General features: G+C 48.7%; 6 protein-coding genes across 6 annotated transcripts; 3 read left to right on the top strand and 3 right to left on the bottom strand.

The window, feature by feature from the left end:
- Positions 1-866: 866 nt before the first annotated feature.
- Positions 867-3,913, top strand: bglI_2 (putative beta-glucosidase I; the record flags this gene model as incomplete). The annotated part of the gene is made up of 7 exons (XM_031145150.1): positions 867-939; positions 1,097-1,177; positions 1,293-1,690; positions 1,832-1,938; positions 1,992-2,307; positions 2,355-3,074; positions 3,131-3,913. The coding sequence occupies 7 exons, from the start codon at positions 867-869 to the stop codon at positions 3,911-3,913; spliced, it is 2,478 nt and encodes an 825-aa protein (XP_031009841.1).
- Positions 3,914-4,659: 746 nt separating this feature from the next.
- Positions 4,660-6,403, bottom strand: mlo2 (the record flags this gene model as incomplete). Its single annotated transcript, XM_031145149.1, has 3 exons — positions 4,660-6,108; positions 6,158-6,212; positions 6,285-6,403. 3 exons carry the CDS (start codon positions 6,401-6,403, stop codon positions 4,660-4,662), a joined length of 1,623 nt encoding a protein of 540 aa, XP_031009844.1.
- A 369-nt stretch (positions 6,404-6,772) lies between these two features.
- Positions 6,773-9,425, top strand: mcm2 (DNA replication licensing factor; the record flags this gene model as incomplete). Its single annotated transcript, XM_031145148.1, has 2 exons — positions 6,773-9,115; positions 9,165-9,425. The coding sequence occupies 2 exons, from the start codon at positions 6,773-6,775 to the stop codon at positions 9,423-9,425; spliced, it is 2,604 nt and encodes an 867-aa protein (XP_031009843.1).
- Positions 9,426-10,213: 788 nt separating this feature from the next.
- Positions 10,214-11,284, bottom strand: LHYA1_G000153 (uncharacterized protein; the record flags this gene model as incomplete). Its single annotated transcript, XM_031145147.1, has 3 exons — positions 10,214-10,950; positions 11,060-11,147; positions 11,210-11,284. The coding sequence occupies 3 exons, from the start codon at positions 11,282-11,284 to the stop codon at positions 10,214-10,216; spliced, it is 900 nt and encodes a 299-aa protein (XP_031009846.1).
- Positions 11,285-11,916: 632 nt separating this feature from the next.
- Positions 11,917-12,951, top strand: LHYA1_G000152 (putative oxidoreductase; the record flags this gene model as incomplete). Its single annotated transcript, XM_031145146.1, has 2 exons — positions 11,917-11,990; positions 12,066-12,951. 2 exons carry the CDS (start codon positions 11,917-11,919, stop codon positions 12,949-12,951), a joined length of 960 nt encoding a protein of 319 aa, XP_031009845.1.
- A 1,162-nt stretch (positions 12,952-14,113) lies between these two features.
- pit1 (Sporulation protein kinase pit1) lies at positions 14,114-16,618 on the bottom strand (the record flags this gene model as incomplete). The annotated part of the gene is made up of 3 exons (XM_031145145.1): positions 14,114-16,312; positions 16,371-16,405; positions 16,480-16,618. The coding sequence occupies 3 exons, from the start codon at positions 16,616-16,618 to the stop codon at positions 14,114-14,116; spliced, it is 2,373 nt and encodes a 790-aa protein (XP_031009848.1).
- Between the last annotated feature and the right edge of the window lie 1,249 nt (positions 16,619-17,867).

The raw sequence follows: 17,867 nt of genomic DNA, 5'->3' as shown, positions 1-17,867 counted from the left end.
GCACGAGGATTCTCAAGGTGTCTCTCAACGTTGACCTCAAAGTAGATTGTAGGAAAGAGATGAATCCCTAGGAATAGGACCCCCTCCAAGAGATGGGAGGGGGCCAGTCACGTGAGTAATGAACTGAACTTTGTCTTTCAGACGCCCATTGTGGCAGTGAAGAACAGAGGGCTCTGAACACTAAGAAAGGAATATATGGGGTTGCTAACCAATACCTGAAGATCTCAATATGGATAGTGCAAAGCCCTCAGCCATTTCCACCAATACACCTACGCATAGCTGCTTTACTTTGGCGTTGGACAGCTCTGTTAAATGGACTCTTTCATTAGTGCCGTAAACTTAGTAGCCTTGTATGCTGAGCAGCTTGCAAGCTTCAGGGGAAGAGGTAGAAGCTATGTTTAGCTTCATTCGAGATATCTCCAGTACCGGCTTCAACTGCCTGGGGCTCTCTGCATCAAGCTTATGTTGCCACAATTCCTCCACTTAATTGACTTCTCCATATTACAGATACCAAGACACATGGGAACCCTCCAACCTATTGTAGTTACAACTTGGTTCAACCGAAGATTGACCGGTCTGTCGTGCCCCCACTATCTTAGTTCGGCCAATGACCAGCTTTCTCTTTTATTGATTTCCAGTTTATCCACCGGCAAACGTTCCTCCTCGCATTATCCGTCACAAGAACCTCAGCCAGCGAATAAGCAAGGTATTCATGGAAACTATCTCCATGCAAGAGATGCTTGTCCCGCGCGGGCCCCCATCTCGGGGAGCTACATATCTTGCCTGTTTTCTTCCCCTCACATGTGCGTTCTCAGTGACTTCTTTTATTTTATATCTCCTTGCAATCCAACCGAACACTTCTCAAAATGACAGCAACGGTTGACGTGGAAGCTTTGCTCGTCAAGCTCAACAATGTGGAAAAGGTTGCCCTACTAGCAGGTTCGATTTCATTCAGTTCCTACATTTTGTAATTGCTAATACCTCTCAGGATCCGACTGGTGGCATACTGGTAAGGATAATTGCATCTCTAAATAGCTCTTTCGATCGAGGAAGCTCGACCAAAGCCTTTAGCTCTAGGGTATTGACTTCTTGACAGTTCCTCTACCCAAGCATGGTGTCCCTAAAATCAGAGTATCGGACGGACCGAATGGTGTACGAGGCACCACTTTCTTCAATGGTAAGTACAGATAGTACATTCACTCACACTGGTATGAGGTAATTGCCTGGGCACAAAGCTACCTTGGACAAGTCAAGAGACACTCTAAATGAGCTTTTACTGACTTTGCTTCCAGCTACTCCAGCTGCGTGCTTCCCTTGCGGTACCGCTCTCGGAGCAACTTGGGATATCGAACTCCTCCGCAAAGCAGGCAATGTGATGGCCCATGAAGCCAGGGCTAAAGGGACCCACGTGATTTTAGGTCCTACTATCAACATGCAGCGTTCTCCTCTAGGAGGCAGAGGCTTCGAAAGTATTAGCGAAGATCCTGTTCTCGCGGGTCTTGGTGCTGCTGCCTTAGTCAATGGTATTCAAGATGATGACATTATTGCTACCATCAAGCATTTTGTCTGTAATGACCAAGAGCATGACCGGAATGGGACGGATGCTATCATTACAGATAGGGCATTGAGAGAGATTTACTGCTTGCCATTTCAGTTGGTCATCAGAGACTCCAAGCCTGGATGTTTCATGGTTTGTCTCTTCTTTTCCCTTTACCCCTTTTGCCCCGCTAAAATCCACTTTCTCCCTTTACATGAACAATGATTACTTTCAAGTCATACCCCCAAGTGTTCTGATTTTTGTTTTATCGACCGAACTGACTCTAAAACATAGACTGCTTACAACAAAATCAATGGTCTCCATGTCAGTGAGAATCCCAAGATCCTCCAGACTATTCTCAGAGAGGAGTGGGGCTTCGATGGTTGTGTAATGAGCGATTGGTAAAACCCCAATGTCCCACCAGCTTAAGATGAATTTTATTAACAATTTTCAGGTGGGGAACATATTCAACATCCGGGTCAATCAAAGCAGGTCTTGATCTAGAAATGCCAGGAGCCACAAAATGGCGAGGCGAGACGCTGGTTCAGGCCGTTGGTGTCAACAAAGTACCACAGCACATTCTTGACGAGCGGGTTCGAAACGTTTTGAATCTCATAAACCGTTGTGCTATTGCCAATATCCCTGAAAATGCGGAAGAAAAGACTGCGGATACGCCGGAAACAGCCGCTCTACTAAGGAAAATTGGTGCTGATTCTATTGTCTTGATGAAGAATGACGACAAAGTACTACCTCTGTCCAAAGAGAAGAAGGTAAGTGTTCTCCTAATACCTAAAATACGGCTACTAACTTTGCAAAGACTCTTGTTATTGGCCCCAATGCTAAAATTTCAGCTTATCACGGAGGTGGCTCAGCAGCACTTCGAGCCTACTATGCTGTCACACCATTTGAGGGTATCAGTGCCCAGCTGACCTCACCGCCCGAATATACAGTTGGCTGCTACGCCCACAAGGAGTTGCCACTCATCGGCAGCATTCTCAAGACCGACAAAGGAGAACCAGGTGTATCATTCCGAGCCTACAATGAGCCACCGTCAGTCAAGAACCGCGAGATCGCTGATGAGCTTCTCCTAACCAAGACTGAGTTATTGATGATGGACTATGAATGCTCGAGATTCAAGAGCCCCATGTGGTGGGCTGATATCGAAGGCTATCTTACCGCCGAAGAAGATTGTGACTTTGAGTTTGGTCTAGGTTGTTTTGGAACGGCTAAGCTGTTTGTTAACGACAAGTTACTTATTGACGATGAGACGACGCAGACGAAAGGAACAATGTTTTTCAACTGTGGGACTACTGAAGAGAAGGGTATTTTGCCTATGAAGAAAGGAGAAAAGTACCATATCAAGGTTGAATTCGGCAGCGCGCCTTCAAGCAAATTGGATCCTGGAAGCTCTTTACTTTTCGGACAGGGTGCGGTGAGACTCGGTGGCGCGAAAGTCATCAACGCAGAGGAAGAAATCAAGCACGCAGCTACTCTGGCAAAGGAAGCTGATCAAGTGATCATCTGTGCCGGTCTTAATGTAAGTCTGCCCTTCCTGTGACATTTTTATCTGTAGCTAAGTTGTCTCTTTTATAGGCCGATTGGGAAGGCGAAGGCGCAGACAGAGAAAACATGGACCTTCCCGGCAAGATGAACGACCTTGTCACGGCCGTCGCCGCAGCCAACCCTTCTACAGTTGTAGTAATGCAATCCGGGACCCCCGTCTCCATGCCCTGGGCTTCCTCCATTAAAGCCATGATTCATGCATGGTATGGCGGCAACGAGACCGGTAACGCCATGGCCGACATCTTGTTCGGAAACGTTAATCCGAGCGCCAAACTCCCGCTCAGCTTCCCAGTCCGTTTACAAGATAACCCTGCATTCTTGAACTACAGAACGGAGAAGGGACGGACGCTCTACGGCGAAGACGTCTATGTGGGATACAGGTGGTATGAGATGCTCGACCTGCCTGCTCTATTCCCGTTCGGTCATGGACTCTCTTACACAACCTTCTCTGTATCCGACTTGGAGGTCGAGAAGACGGACAAGGATCTCAACGTTACCGTCAAGGTTACCAACACCGGCGATGTATCAGGCGCGGAAGTGGTACAAGTCTATGTTGCGCAGAAGAGCCCCAGCATCAAGCGCCCAGTGAAGGAATTGAAGGGCTTCAGGAAAGTGTGGTTGGGAAAAGGAGAGAGCAAAGCTGTGAAAGTTCCAATTGAAGTCAAGTATGCGGCGAGCTTTTGGGACGAGGTTAGAAATGCTTGGGTGATGGAGAAAGATGAGTATGCGGTGCTGGTTGGGACTACGAGCAAGGAGGTCCCTCTGAAGGAGACTTTCACCGTGGAGAAGACAAGTTGGTGGAATGGTATCTAGAAGGACTTAGATTCTGAAAGGAAACATGGCAATGACCTGAAGTTTTCATAGCTCGTCCTAGACATAAAAAGCGGCATTTTCATTATCCTTGACTTTTAGAATCTTGCTTCGCTTGATACATTGAGAATGTGGAGCCGTTTCTTCTTTCCCTAGCGAGCATGATTGCCAACCAAAAAGAGCAATAATTCAGCTCCCTACCTACCGAAATGCAATACTTTGTCTCGATCGTGTCCAATCGCATCATTAACTCCCCCCACGGCCATATTCTGACCCAGACCTTTCATCGGAGGCCACGAGTTTCGTCCTGCATCGGGTCATCACCCTATGCATATATGATCAACTCTTTATACCAAGCTTGATGTTGTCCCGCTGATGACAACTCAAAGGCGATGCAATGTTGCGGATCTCATGCAGTTGTGGAGTTCGTTGACGGTTTGCTCGGGCCGTGACCCGGGACGCCACACAAATCGAGATTCTTGTGCAACGACAAATGAGGTTAGTTTTCGTGCATGGGGAAAGGGACGAGGCTGGAAATTCAGGACAAGGAAACCAAAACATTTTTCTGCAATGGTAGGCGAATACTCACTCGCTTGCTAGTTAAAGTGATATTGCAAAAAGAGGTATGTGAAAGTGCCGTGTCATTGAGGGCCGCCAAGTGATCACCTGTTCGCCCCAAGTGCCCCTATCTTGTATACAAATATCCTACAAACTTTCATGCCAACTCCATATCATGTTACAACGTCTTCTCAAAATCCACTCTGTTCTTTCCTATTATCAGTAGATTTCGCATCCTCGCCCGCAGCCTTGATAGCATCCGCATCTCCTCTCATCTTAGCAAAGTGAGCCTTGATATCCTCCGCACCAATTGCCTTCCCACTCTCCGCAAACTGCTTGAAGAAAGGCGTTAGCTGGTCTTTCAGGTGATTGTAGGCCATGACGCCCTCGATTGCCTTGACGCGATCTACGTTCTTCAGAGCGCTCTCGCCACGATCGTAGATACTGCCACTTCCAACTGTGCTAGCTGCATCTTCACCTCCGCTCTCCGACATCTCAGGCTCGTAGATTTCTTCTTCCTCAAGAAGCTGATTGTGCCTTTTGATATTGGGGAAGCAGTCTGAGCAGTGACAGAGGTGATCTCGGAAATCGGATTTGAAGAATAGTGAGAATTGGCCTGTTGGCGCGGGTGGGAGTGCTTTGTATTTGCAGGGTGATGTTTCGATTGCGGGCTTATCCAAAGCTTCTGATGTCTCCGTAGATGTAGTTTTCGCAGCAGCATTCGAACTCTCATCCTTCAACCGCTTTGATGGCCCAGACGTTTGAGATTCGTCGTCATCATCAGCTTTGCGTTTCTTAGAGCTGAGGATACTCGAGGATACAGCTTCTTCCACCTTCGCTAACAGCCCTCTTTCTGGGGATGGTGCCGTGCTTCGTCTGAACACAGGACCCAAGAAGCCTTTCGTGTCTGCATATCGCTTGATCCATGGATTTGCATCAACACATTTGTAGCAGATGAAGCCATCAAAATCGTCTTCTTCAGGGAATCCTGGGGGCGGAGGTGGATCGTCGTCGTCATCCTCTTCGAGTGCTGTTTCCGTAGGGTTATCTGTTCCGTTTGCATCTTCTCCGCTATGTCCCTCCACAACATCCTCCGCGACTTCGGTGATAGATTCTAGGAGGCCCTCATTTTTTGGCTTCCTTGGGGTAGTTGTGCGATTCATTTGCTCAAACCATTCCGGACCCATTCCAACGATACATCCAGGATGCCACCAGTCTTCGCCACATCCACCCTCATCGGCCGTACCCAGCCCAAGACACTGAAACATCGTTCCCTTCTGTGCATGTGCATCATAGTCACACTCACATCCGCAGAAACGATTCTTAAAGTTCTGGTTATATTTGTTGTTTGGGTCTGGAAGCTCTGAGTGAGCTCCGCCCCTTGTAGTGGTTTCTGGATTTATGCGGAGAGTGCAGGGTGAGGTCGCTGGCAGACGCGTTGTTCCACAGTCACAAGTGAAGTTTCTCTTATTGAAGAGCTCCACCAATGTATGTTCGCCGTGGCATTGTATTGAGCAAGAGTAACACACGCCGGCTGGTTTGTATGGATCGGAAGGGTTCTCCGGAGGAGGGTTGCACGTTAGGCAGGAGAAAAGAACTTGGCGGAGAGGACCTAATGTTTTTGTGCAGTTGTCGAATTTCTGTAGTCCTATTAGCATTGTCTCTGAAACGGAGGAACGATGGAAATACATAGGGTAAGGCTTCGCGCGCGTCAGCTTCGAGTTGAAGTTGGCTATCGATAAATCTACAGAGGCATTAGTATACATTTTGTGCAGATTCTGATAATGATGAATCTGCAACCCCGCAGGGAACATACTCAGCTGCTGTGTGGGACTCGTCTGACTTCTGGGAGAAGCTTTGACTTCGGGATGGAGCAGTTGCTTGACTGCTATGTTGTTCTGTAAAGCTTGATCCGGGGACTGGTGGAGGATCCATGGTGTCTAGAGTCGAAGATGGAACGGAGCATATGTGAAGCTTGGAACCCTACGACATGTGGTGGTCGCGACAAAAACCACTTAACACGTCCGTCGCCCAATATGGTTTAGCTTGACACGTCCAACGCGACTTTACGCGCCCAGAATCTACCCTCATTTTCATTTTCATTCTCAATTCCCATCCCACATCAACACTTACAAAGAGCACCTCGAACCTCTGGAGCTTTCAAACATTGAAGATCAAAAAGGCAAGACATCAAGTAGCCGCGATGAGGTAAGAAAAATTTGACAATCCAAGTCAACCCCACCACCCCTTAAAGCCCCATCCATATTGACTGAAGTATTATGCAGCTCTCCTTTACGACCCAACATGTCTTCCGCGAATCGTGGGCCGACGGGTGGCAGGAGTCGCAAGCGTTCAAGAGAACCCGAAGATGGTCCTTCTGGACTCGGTGCATCCAGCCCAGCAGGAGACATTCGATCCTCACCTCCAGCCTACCCTATTCAGCACGGCGTCGAGGATGATGATGATGTGGAGGAAGAACTTGCTCTCGACATTGACGATGCCGACGAAATGGCCGAAGATGAAGACGGAATCGATCTCTTTGGGGGCGATTTCGAGAAGGACTATAAAACTCGTGAGGATGATCAATACGATGCAAGAGATATCGACGATGAAGGCGACTACGATGATCTTGACGCTGCTTCGAGGCGACAGCTCGAACAGCGGCTGAACCGCCGAGACCGCGAACTTGATCGTCAAAGACGCATGCCAGCAGCTTTCCTTCAAGATGAAGATGAAGATGGCGATCTGGACCTTACAGCACAACCTCGTCGACGCCGTCATCACTACGACGAAGATGAGGATGAAGACATGCAAGACGACATTATGGAAGAAGAGCTTTCCCTCGAGACCTTGCAAGATGTCAAGGCATCAAGTTTGGTGGAGTGGGTTGCCCAAAACGCTGTCCAGAGAACCATCAAGAGAGAGTTCAAGGCCTTCTTGACCGAGTACACTGATGACAACGGAGTTTCAGTTTACGGAAGTCGTATTCGAACCCTCGGAGAAATCAACGCTGAATCTTTGGAGGTTTCTTATGATCATTTGTCTTCCTCCAAAGCCATTCTGGCTTATTTCCTCGCAAATGCTCCTGGAGAGATGCTCAAATTATTCGACGAAGTTGCTATGGAAGTTACTCTTCTTCATTATCCAGATTACGAGCGAATTCATTCCGAAATTCATGTACGCATTTCAGATTTGCCAGTTCACTATACTCTCCGCCAATTGCGTCAAACCCACTTGAACTGCTTGGTTCGTGTCAGTGGAGTCGTTACTCGCCGAAGTGGGGTATTCCCTCAATTGAAATATGTCATGTTTGATTGCAATAAATGTCACACCCGACTTGGCCCTTTCCAGCAGGAGTCCAACGTTGAAGTCAAGATCTCATACTGCCAGAACTGTCAATCCCGCGGACCGTTCAACCTGAACTCAGAAAAGACCGTCTACCGCAACTACCAGAAGCTCACTCTACAAGAATCACCTGGCACAGTTCCAGCTGGTCGTCTTCCTCGTCACCGTGAAGTGATCCTCTTGTGGGATCTTATTGACAGAGCTAAGCCTGGAGAGGAGATCGAAGTTACTGGTGTGTACCGCAACAACTACGACGCTCAACTGAACAACAAGAACGGCTTCCCTGTCTTTGCTACGATTTTGGAAGCGAACAATATCGTAAAGTCTCATGATCAGCTGGCTGGCTTCAGACTTACCGAGGAAGATGAGCACCAGATTCGGTCCCTTGCTCGCGATCCCCAGATTGTTGACAAGATCATCCACTCGATGGCGCCTAGCATTTACGGCCACACTGATATCAAGACGGCCGTTGCCCTCTCGTTGTTTGGAGGTGTAGCCAAGGAGAGAATGGGCAAGCTTCATATTCGTGGAGACATCAACGTTCTTCTGCTTGGTGATCCTGGAACTGCCAAATCGCAGGTCCTCAAGTATGTGGAGAAGACTGCCCACCGCGCTGTGTTTGCCACTGGTCAAGGTGCAAGTGCTGTCGGTTTGACTGCTAGTGTACGCAAAGACCCTTTGACAAGCGAATGGACTTTGGAAGGAGGTGCTTTGGTGCTTGCCGATCGGGGTACTTGCCTGATCGATGAGTTTGACAAGATGAACGATCAAGACAGGACCTCCATCCACGAGGCCATGGAACAGCAGACCATCTCCATTTCCAAGGCTGGTATTGTCACAACTTTGCAGGCTCGCTGTGGTATCATCGCCGCTGCAAATCCAATGGGCGGTCGCTATAATTCAACAATTCCTTTCTCCCAAAATGTTGAGCTCACTGAACCTATTCTGTCCCGTTTTGACATCCTCTGCGTTGTTCGGGATACTGTCGATCCAGTGGAAGATGAGCGACTGGCCAGATTCGTTGTCGGATCTCACGGTCGATCGCATCCAGTTACTCAAGCTATTGATGAAAATCAAAACAGCATGGATGTTGAGCATGATTCTGAGGTCCGCGCTGGAGCTGTCAATGGTGGTGAACCGAAGCAGGAAGGAGAGATCCCGCAGGAGTTGCTTCGGAAATACATTCTATATGCAAGAGAGAGATGCAGCCCCAAGCTGTACAACATCGATGAAGAGAAGATATCAAAGCTCTTCGCTGATATGAGGAGGGAGTCCTTAGCCACCGGTGCTTATCCAATCACTGTAAGTTCCCCCCTATTCTTAGGACCTAACATATCTAACACTTCCCCAGGTCCGTCACCTTGAAGCTATCATGCGTATCAGTGAAGCATTCTGCAGAATGCGTCTATCAGATTATGTCTCTTCTCAAGATGTCGATCGTGCTATTGCGGTAACAATCGACTCTTTCGTCGGCAGTCAGAAGGTCAGCTGCAAGAAGGCACTTGCTCGTTCTTTTGCCAAGTATACTCTCGCTCGACCTGGTGCCGGAAAGAAGACAGGAGCTGGGCGGAACTCGGAACGGGGGAACAGAACAGCTACGGCGGCGGCTTGAAGATTATGAATTGAGATGGTTTATGGAGTTATGGATACCTTTGTTGTTTTTTAGGATTGTACTGTAGACGTTTGCTATGACATAATGAGAATTGGCAGATCCCACCGGTCAGGTTCGTGGAGGCTATACAAGCACCGAGTCAGCGTCTTTTCGCTGCGCGTGTATTAAGTGAAAAGGAAGACGATGATGAAGAATAGGCGGTTGCTTCTTTCAATATGATGCTTTTGATGGTGGGTGGAGGTGGAGAATGGTACCACAAGGAAAAGCTTTCGTACATCTTACGGTACTATTCACTTTGTCACCTCTCGGTAGCCACGAGGCTTGTAATCCATATTTTGGAAAAGTAAACAAACCAAAGAAGGGGGGGTCACGTGTCGTATCGCGTAAATTGATGCGTTGCGGGACATTTCGTCCAACCCAACCTCCTCTTGTCATCTTTCGAGTATCTTTAAGTGCCAGCTGAACATTGGGAAGCTCCCCGAGAATGAATATATTTCTTGACGACAGGGACACCATCCTTGTCAAAAGCCAGTCACGGACAGCACAGCAGTGGCACTCATCATCTCCCCGGACAGTAAGATAAAAAACCACTTGGCTCCATCAGAGTAGTATCATGTGACTGACCTTGATTATAATGAACTCACTATCGAAGGAGTGCAAGAATAGTAGATCACCGACCAGCAACTGGAGTAATACGACCGGAAATCGAAATACCCCAACACATGATAACTTCCAATGGCTTAATCATTCAGCTCAGCCGATGACGAAGTAGCTGGACAATACAAAGGTCACACAGTTGCATGTGAGGTGCAGTCATCATGGACAAATGGCTCCTCGCCTCTCTCCAACCGCCACCGATTCGTGGCCTCTAAAGGCCCCGACAACCCTTCAAACAGGTACCCCCATTTCTTCAGAAACCCTTCTGACATCTCCCACCCTGTGATGTCCCAGGGCGGCGACCACGCAATCATGCCGCGTCGCGCGATCTCATTGTCGGGAAAGCCCTCGTATAGTCCACCGATGCAGTCGGCCCACAGCTCGTCCTCTTTGAAGGTGCCAGCGGCCCGGATCAGGCGGTCTCGTGCCTCGGGACATGGGAACATATCGATCCAGTCGCCGTGCGGCACCGTTTGTTGAAGGGTGGTAGGCAGGAGTGCTAAAGGAAGTAGTCCGGGTTTGGTAGGGTAGGGGATGACGTGGATAACTTCCTCATCACAGTCGAGCGGCGTGAAGAGGATGCCTGAGATTAGAGTGCGGTTGACGGCCAGCGCGCGGAGGGCGTTGAATTGGAGGAGTGTAATGAGGTGGTCTGGACAGAGGGGGAAGACAAGATCAAACTGCTCTTTTCTAGGGTTATCTAACAAGGGATTCCTCGAATTGTATAGTTGCTTAATACGGGATGCTGGGACTATGGAGATGGATTGCTGCTTAATGTTCCAGCATTCCACCAGTACTTCTGATTTGGTCAGTATTCTGGTTGCGGCACTGGATGCTTCGGTCTTCTTTGCTAGGGCTTTGCGTTTTCCTACCAGACTGTTAGTTTTGATAGTTAGGTACCCCTTGATCGGACTGGTCCTGACTCCTGATATGAACGAAAGAGAAAACAAGAGAAAACAAGACAAGACCTTGCTTACGGTATGCCCTTGTGTTGAGTCTAGTCTGCGCCTGTCTGCGTGCTGCGGCATCCTTGGTGCCAGTCCAGTCGTCTTCCCTGCTTATGGCCTATACGCAGTGAGCAAGTCACATATGTTGTCTTGGTGATTCGAAGGCGGCCTGGTACATACCTCGGCCAGCTGTGGCATTGACGAGAGTTGGATGCCTGGTGCTGTTGAATTTGAGGGCTGATACGTACTATTCATGATGCTAGTGGGCACTGGAATTGCAGCCATGATCTTCCCACCGTGATGAAGCTGGTGATGAACGATGGAAGTTTCCTCAAGCCGGCTAAGGCGGTTTATACAGCTTGCGCATAATAACTAGTCTGACACTCAAGAACGGAGGAATTGATATAACTACTGTTCTGCAGTTGAGGCGCAGACAGATAGGGGTTGGTGAAAAGGTACGATATCATTGGCTACTATTATAGTGTCTAACTTGAGAAGGTCTAGCGTCATGCAACCTGCTCACATTATGCTAGCATCACGAGTTCTAGTATTACACATCCACTACCTGATTGATAAACACAATATCATGATTTCTCTTCATGCAGCTGGCTCACTCGCCCACTCGGAATTCTCCTGTTGGTCCATCTCTTCAATATGTTCAAATGCGATGTGATGTGATTGGTCCAAGGGTCATGCAGCTTGCTCACTGGTGCTTGAAATAGCATCCAAGATGCAAGTAGTATCTTGGATGTTATGTTATAAAGAGCAATACAAAGATCACTTTTTCAGTATCATCAAAAACATAAAACTTGAACCAAGACATTGAAATATCTGTTTCTTAGTAATACACCTTCATACATTGACTCAAGTACTCCCTCGTTTCAAATATGACTTTCCATCCTGACACTCTCCCCGATCTCAAGGGCAAAGTATTCATAGTCACAGGTGGAACATCCGGCATGTAAGTCTCCCCTTTCCCCTCTCCCCTCTCCCATCTCACCACGAAGCCCCAATTGCTGATTTCACCAAATTACAGAGGCTACTACACCGTAGCCCACCTAGCAGAACACGGCGCCCACGTTTACATATGCGCTCGATCCCTAAAGAAGGGCACAGCAGCCATCGCCAACATCAAGAAAATGCACCCTTTAGCCAACATCGACCTCCTGCAAATGGACCTCATGGATCTCACCAGTATCGTCGCGGCCACCAAGCACTTCCTCACCCTCGAAACAACCCTGCACGGCCTGGTTAATAACGCAGGCATCATGGCGACACCCTTCGAAATGACCAGAGATGGCCATGAGGCTCAGTGGCAGACCAACTACCTCGCGCACTGGGTTTTGACAGAGCACCTGCTTCCTCTAATGCTGCGGACCGCAAAGACGCTTCCTCCCGGCAGCGTGCGCATCGTAAATATCACTTCATCGGGCCACTTGGGCGCACCGACATGCGGCATCAATTTCAAGGACCTATCGCTCAAGGATAGCGGCCCGTGGGCGCGGTACGGACAGAGCAAGCTCGCCAACATTCTGCACACCAAAACCCTACACAAGACATACGGCCCCAGCTCTCCCAGTGCGCAGAACGGGGACGGTGAGATCTGGGTTTCGTGTGTGCATCCAGGTATAGTCAAGACGAACCTCGCCACGTCGGTGGACTCGGGGTGGGGTATAAAGAGTGTTTTCTCAGTCGTACGCATGTCTGGATTGACGTGGCCTGCCGATAAGGGATCGTGGAATAGTTTATTCTGTGTGGCGAGTCAGGATATGAAGGCGGAGCAGAGCGGCACGTATCTCGAGATTTTCCGGCGGTTTGGGGAGCCGCGCTGGCAGAGCGATGCGGCGAAGGATGAGAAGCTTGCAGAGAGGTTGAAGGAGTGGACTGGGGATGTAATGAGGAAGGAAGGGTGGGTTTCTTAAAGGCGTCAACTGTACGAGCTTCGGCAGCTTTCAGGGTTTGCTTTTGTGCATGGAAGTGCTGGATGTACTGATAGATATCAGAGACATCATTGGTGTCCATGGCTGCTTCTGGTTGGGTTGACTGTTGCTGAAAGATAAACCTGAGCAGAGATAAGCCTCGTCTGACAGGCTCTTGGTTTGGCGTAAAGAATGTGAACCCGAGTGGAGATCTAGAAGTGTTGGGTGCAAGAAGCAAATAGAACGAATCACCTGCCATATCTACTCTTTGAGCATAAGGTAGGAAAAACGGGGGTAGAATTACCGGAATAGGGAATGACAAAGCACGCTCCAAGAAACATGACCTTTGCATGTCAAATCAATGGGTCCACCAGGTCTGTGGTCTGGAACCGCCCACGTCAATAATTCCACTTGGAGGCAGAATTTTTCCTCGTGTCTAGGTAAATTTCAAAGTCACATCACAAGGGCGCACATAGTAAACTCATGTAATCGAAAAATCTACCCATAGTTGTGATCTGAATCATCGTTTCTCCATCTAAATACATCTCAAGATACGATGCTACGCAATTCCAGCAGCGCCAGCACGGCAGCTGAAACCCTGATATTCCCAAATTAAAAACAGACACAATGGTACATCTTTGCGTCCTATTGTAAACCCCCATCCCGACCCGAGTCCATTTCCCTGTCAGGCTCTTGTGAATTGTACAGATAACAAAGCCTATGAAGCTATTAGGAAAAATATAAGCATTGTATGTTCCTCGCTGGTTTAGACCAAGCATCCAGAAGGTCCAATTCGAAACAAATGAAAATTTATTCGCGCTGTGAAGCAGTTTTGCTCGCTCTCTCAAACTTATATAGTGCAGTCTATAGGGGGGTATTTTGAAGACAAAAAATAAAAAACCACGAGAGCCTGTCTATGGCCGCTGTTTGTTGGCGGGTATGAAATCAAAAAGCAATGAAAATGAGAGTTCCGAAAGGAACATGTCGTAACGCCAAAAATATACACGCTGGCCTGGTCAAAACCAAGGTAATTCAATAATAGCAAAAAAAGAATGTTGCGAAAGTGTATGCTGACAAAATCCACCGAAACACCGTGCCATGTAGATGCTGCAAGAACTTTTCCTCCATATGATATACAAACTCGATGGGCGAATTCCCATCTCTTCTAAAACCGATTGCCAACAGCGAATATGCTCGCCGCTGCAGATACGGCCCACTCGTTCTCCTCGTGGTCGTATGGGGGAGTTGACGATTGCTTATGATTGTCTCGAACCTTAGACGGTGTCACTTGTGTGGTCCCGTGGCCGAAGAGGGCCGCGTTGCCGCTAGCTGATGGCGAAGGGGTGGGATAAGGATTCGATAATCCCAAGTTGCTACTCGACTGACGGAGTGGCTGGCGAGTATCATTCTGAATCGAATTCCGGTCCAGCCGTTTCATCGCCTTATGTGTTGATGTCAAAGCCTCGTCGAGCAATTCATCTTCTTCATCAGGAGTCTCATACTGGCGACCCCCTGGGATATGAGATCGACGGGTCCTACTTGAGATGGGCCCAACGCCACGTAGATTATCAACAGATCTAGCTGGCTGTTGAGGTAGTGAATGGTGACGTTTCAAAACACTGTTCGGGTTGACTAAGTGATTGGGGGGGATGGGTGCGGTTTGCGACGAGTCAAGATTTTGTTGCACGTTACGGAGAGCTTTATCCAAGGCCTCATGCGTATCAACCCTTTGCACAGGACTTGGCGATTGCGCTGGGTTGTCAATGACCATCGATGATCTATTGCTTGCCCATGGTCCACAGCCAGCTTGAGCTTCGAGGTCCATTGATTTTGGCGAGATTGGAGTTTGGGCTTGACGCCCAGAGAATCTTCTCGCTCGTTTCCGTAGATGCGAGAAGAAACTCTCTTTTTGTCCATTCGGTGGGGAGGCCAAGCCGGACTGGCCGTTCAGAGCCATCTCTGCCTGTTGTCTGTGGATATCGGCATAGTGATTTCCTGTAGAAGCAACCGATAATTGACGGCCAATCTTCTTTGCCACCTTATCGTCATGTTTTTGACCAGCGGCGTAAGCATCACTATAAGATGGTGTTCGGCTGCTTGCTTGAGCAGTGACAGTATCCGAGAGTGGTGAGATCGGCTTAATTGTAGGTAAGATGGGCATAGGAGCTAAGTTTGAAGGACCGTTGGTCCATGTTGTTCTCTTGCCTGGAGTCGGCCGTGTCTTGGAGACAGGTATGTCAGTAACTGCGTGCACAGGTGATGGCCGAGGCGCATCGTTCTCTTTTGAAACGGCTGGAGCGGCTGCAGAAGTGTTATCGGTCCGGCCGATCAGAGACTTTCTAAACCATGAAGGCTTGGAGGTCGAAGACAAGACCTCTGGGGAGTCCTTCGACCCGCGGTAGCTCAAGTCCGAGTGCTTGCGTCCTAGCATCCTCGATGCAGATGATTTGGGTCGTAATGGATCAACCGCATCAGTAAAAAAGTCGTGGGCAAGAGCCTCAGTAGACGTTGGACGGGCCTTGGGATCCCACATCAAACACCACGTGACAAAATTGCTGAGAGAGGCAGGCCATTGAGGGGGTTGAATAATAGTATCCATGGCATGTGGTGCCATCTTGGGGAAGGAGAATCCAAGCTTGCCAGCTAGTCGAGTTCCTTCTCTCCAATCTCCACCTCCTACTCTAGAGCCTGCCTTATTATACCAATTCCCTGGGCTTCCCATGATCTCGCAGACTCTCCAAACTTGGTCAACTTCATTTCCTCCTGGGAACAAGGGTTTCAAAGTCGCGATTTCCACAGCCATGGCACCGATGGCCCAAATGTCCACAGGCGCAGAGTATTCTCCAGCGCGTAGGAGAACCTCAGGAGCACGATACCATCTTGTCGAAACGTAAGTCGTGTATGGCAACTTCGAATGTGTTTCCCTGGCAAGTCCAAAATCGGCGATCTTAACCGTATAAGTCGGAGGTGTCGAGGGAGGTGTTACCATGGCGGAATATCGTCGGAAAGAGTTCCCAGATTCTTGTTGGGCCGAGGTGGAGACGAGGATATTTTCCGGCTTGATATCGCGATGGAAGAAATGGTGTGCATGAATATGCTCCAGGCCTTGCATGATTTGGAACAATATGCTCTTGACACTACCGACGTCTAGACATTTGTGATCTCGAGCCTTCATGAGTTGATATAAATTGCCGTCCATATACTCCATACAAATATGAAGTTTCTTGCTAAAAGGGTCGAGGAAAATGTCTAAAGCTGGAACGAGATGCTGGTGTGGGGGGAGGGTTCGAAGGAAGACAACCTCTCGAAGCTCTAAACATGGGGCGAAAGATTCGAAATGCTTTTTCATGGTTTTGATGGCGATCTGAGGTTATCTCGAGTCAGCCAATGCGACGTTTGTGAGCTTTATAAAGGGAACTTACCACTGTTCCTCGTCGAGCAACATTAGAGCCAGCACCTGTCCGACAAAATTAGTACGGGCTTTCAAAGGTTTTCTCTGGAAGTAGAGAAACGGGCTCAGGTTTAATGTACCTCTCACTCTTGCCAGAGCTACACTCCCAAACGAGCCGTCTCCAATATCCTTCAGTACTTCGAACCGATCTTCTAATGCTGTGTTACTGGCCATTTGAGGAGTTGAACTCCGATGGTTCAAGTCGTATGCTACTGTCATGATGGGTACGTAATGGATTTCTTGTTATGTCGATGGGCAGTTCGTCGTCGTCGATACTAAGGACCTAATGTAAGCCAATGGCGCGACAACACGAGGAAGTCGTCGACTGACGTACCTAGCCTTCGGGAAGCCCTTCTGAAGAGCTTGACTATTCACCGTTGCATTGAGGTACCGTGTATGTTGATTTCGATTGAGGCCTCGATAGGTTGATGTGAAGGGGTTGTTGTGAAAGAGCGGCGCGCGACTGGATAATTGAAGATGTTGAAAGGGGTGAGAGCCTGAGGGAGGGACGGGACGACGGACGGGGTCTGCTAGTGAGCCCAGCGGAAGACCCAGCCGCGACGTGTTTTGGTATACAGTTCAGTAGCGTAATACGGAGTGGAGGGTCAGGGCGAGGCGATGCTGCTTGAAGAGGTGTAAATGCGATGGGGGGGGGGGGGGGAAGCGTGGAGTGGAGTCTATAATTCCTATGGACCTGGATAGTGCCAAGCGTGGAACTTGGGCATGAAGAAGCGAAATTAGACGGCTGTTATTTTAAATTCAAATGATGCCTATCTCAAATGATGAGATGAGACCATTATTCAGGATGCGGATTCGTGGAGTGCTTTTCGCGCCGTACGGTACAGTAGTAGTAGTAGTCAGAGTTATGAACACTGGTAACTGGATTCAAGGCGATCGGTCGTGAGGACGAATAGGGGAACGGCTGTACCGGAGAATGATGTGTTGTGCTTACAGTACAACAAGTTTCTCAGACAGTACTGAGCACCTGGATAGGTCGGTAGTTTAGTTGCGATTCCTTGAAGATTAAGGTAAGGTAGGTAGGTATTGAGAGACAGAGACAGAGAGCGATGGGCTGTTCAATTGCAAAAGAGGGTGCTGTTGGCGCGTTTCGAGGTTGGCGGGACAGATGAGAGATGGTTCAAGAGGTTCTTGCGGTGCAGAACTTGGGGGCGGTTGGCGGTGGGAGTGGACGGGAGGACGCTGTGGCAGACTGGCAATGCCCTAAAAGGTACAGCAGCAGCCAGGCAGTTGCAGTTCAGCCTACCGAGTAAGCAAGCTATCTTAGCAGTCAATTTTTAATTCGTTACCTAAGTACGCCTTCTTTTGTCCCTCGTGGCTAGTTGTAATTGGCCTCCTTTTCGTATTAATTGCTTCTGATTATTACGGTAAATTACTCGTATCGTACCGTACCGTACGTACTGTTCGAAGAAGAGCTGTGACGTTTCTGGCAGGGGATGGCACTTCCTAC

Source organism: Lachnellula hyalina (assembly GCF_007821495.1).
Source record: "Lachnellula hyalina strain CBS 185.66 chromosome Unknown contig00001, whole genome shotgun sequence".
NCBI classification, from domain to species: domain Eukaryota; kingdom Fungi; phylum Ascomycota; class Leotiomycetes; order Helotiales; family Lachnaceae; genus Lachnellula; species Lachnellula hyalina.
This window is presented reverse-complemented; position numbering and strand designations above follow the sequence as displayed.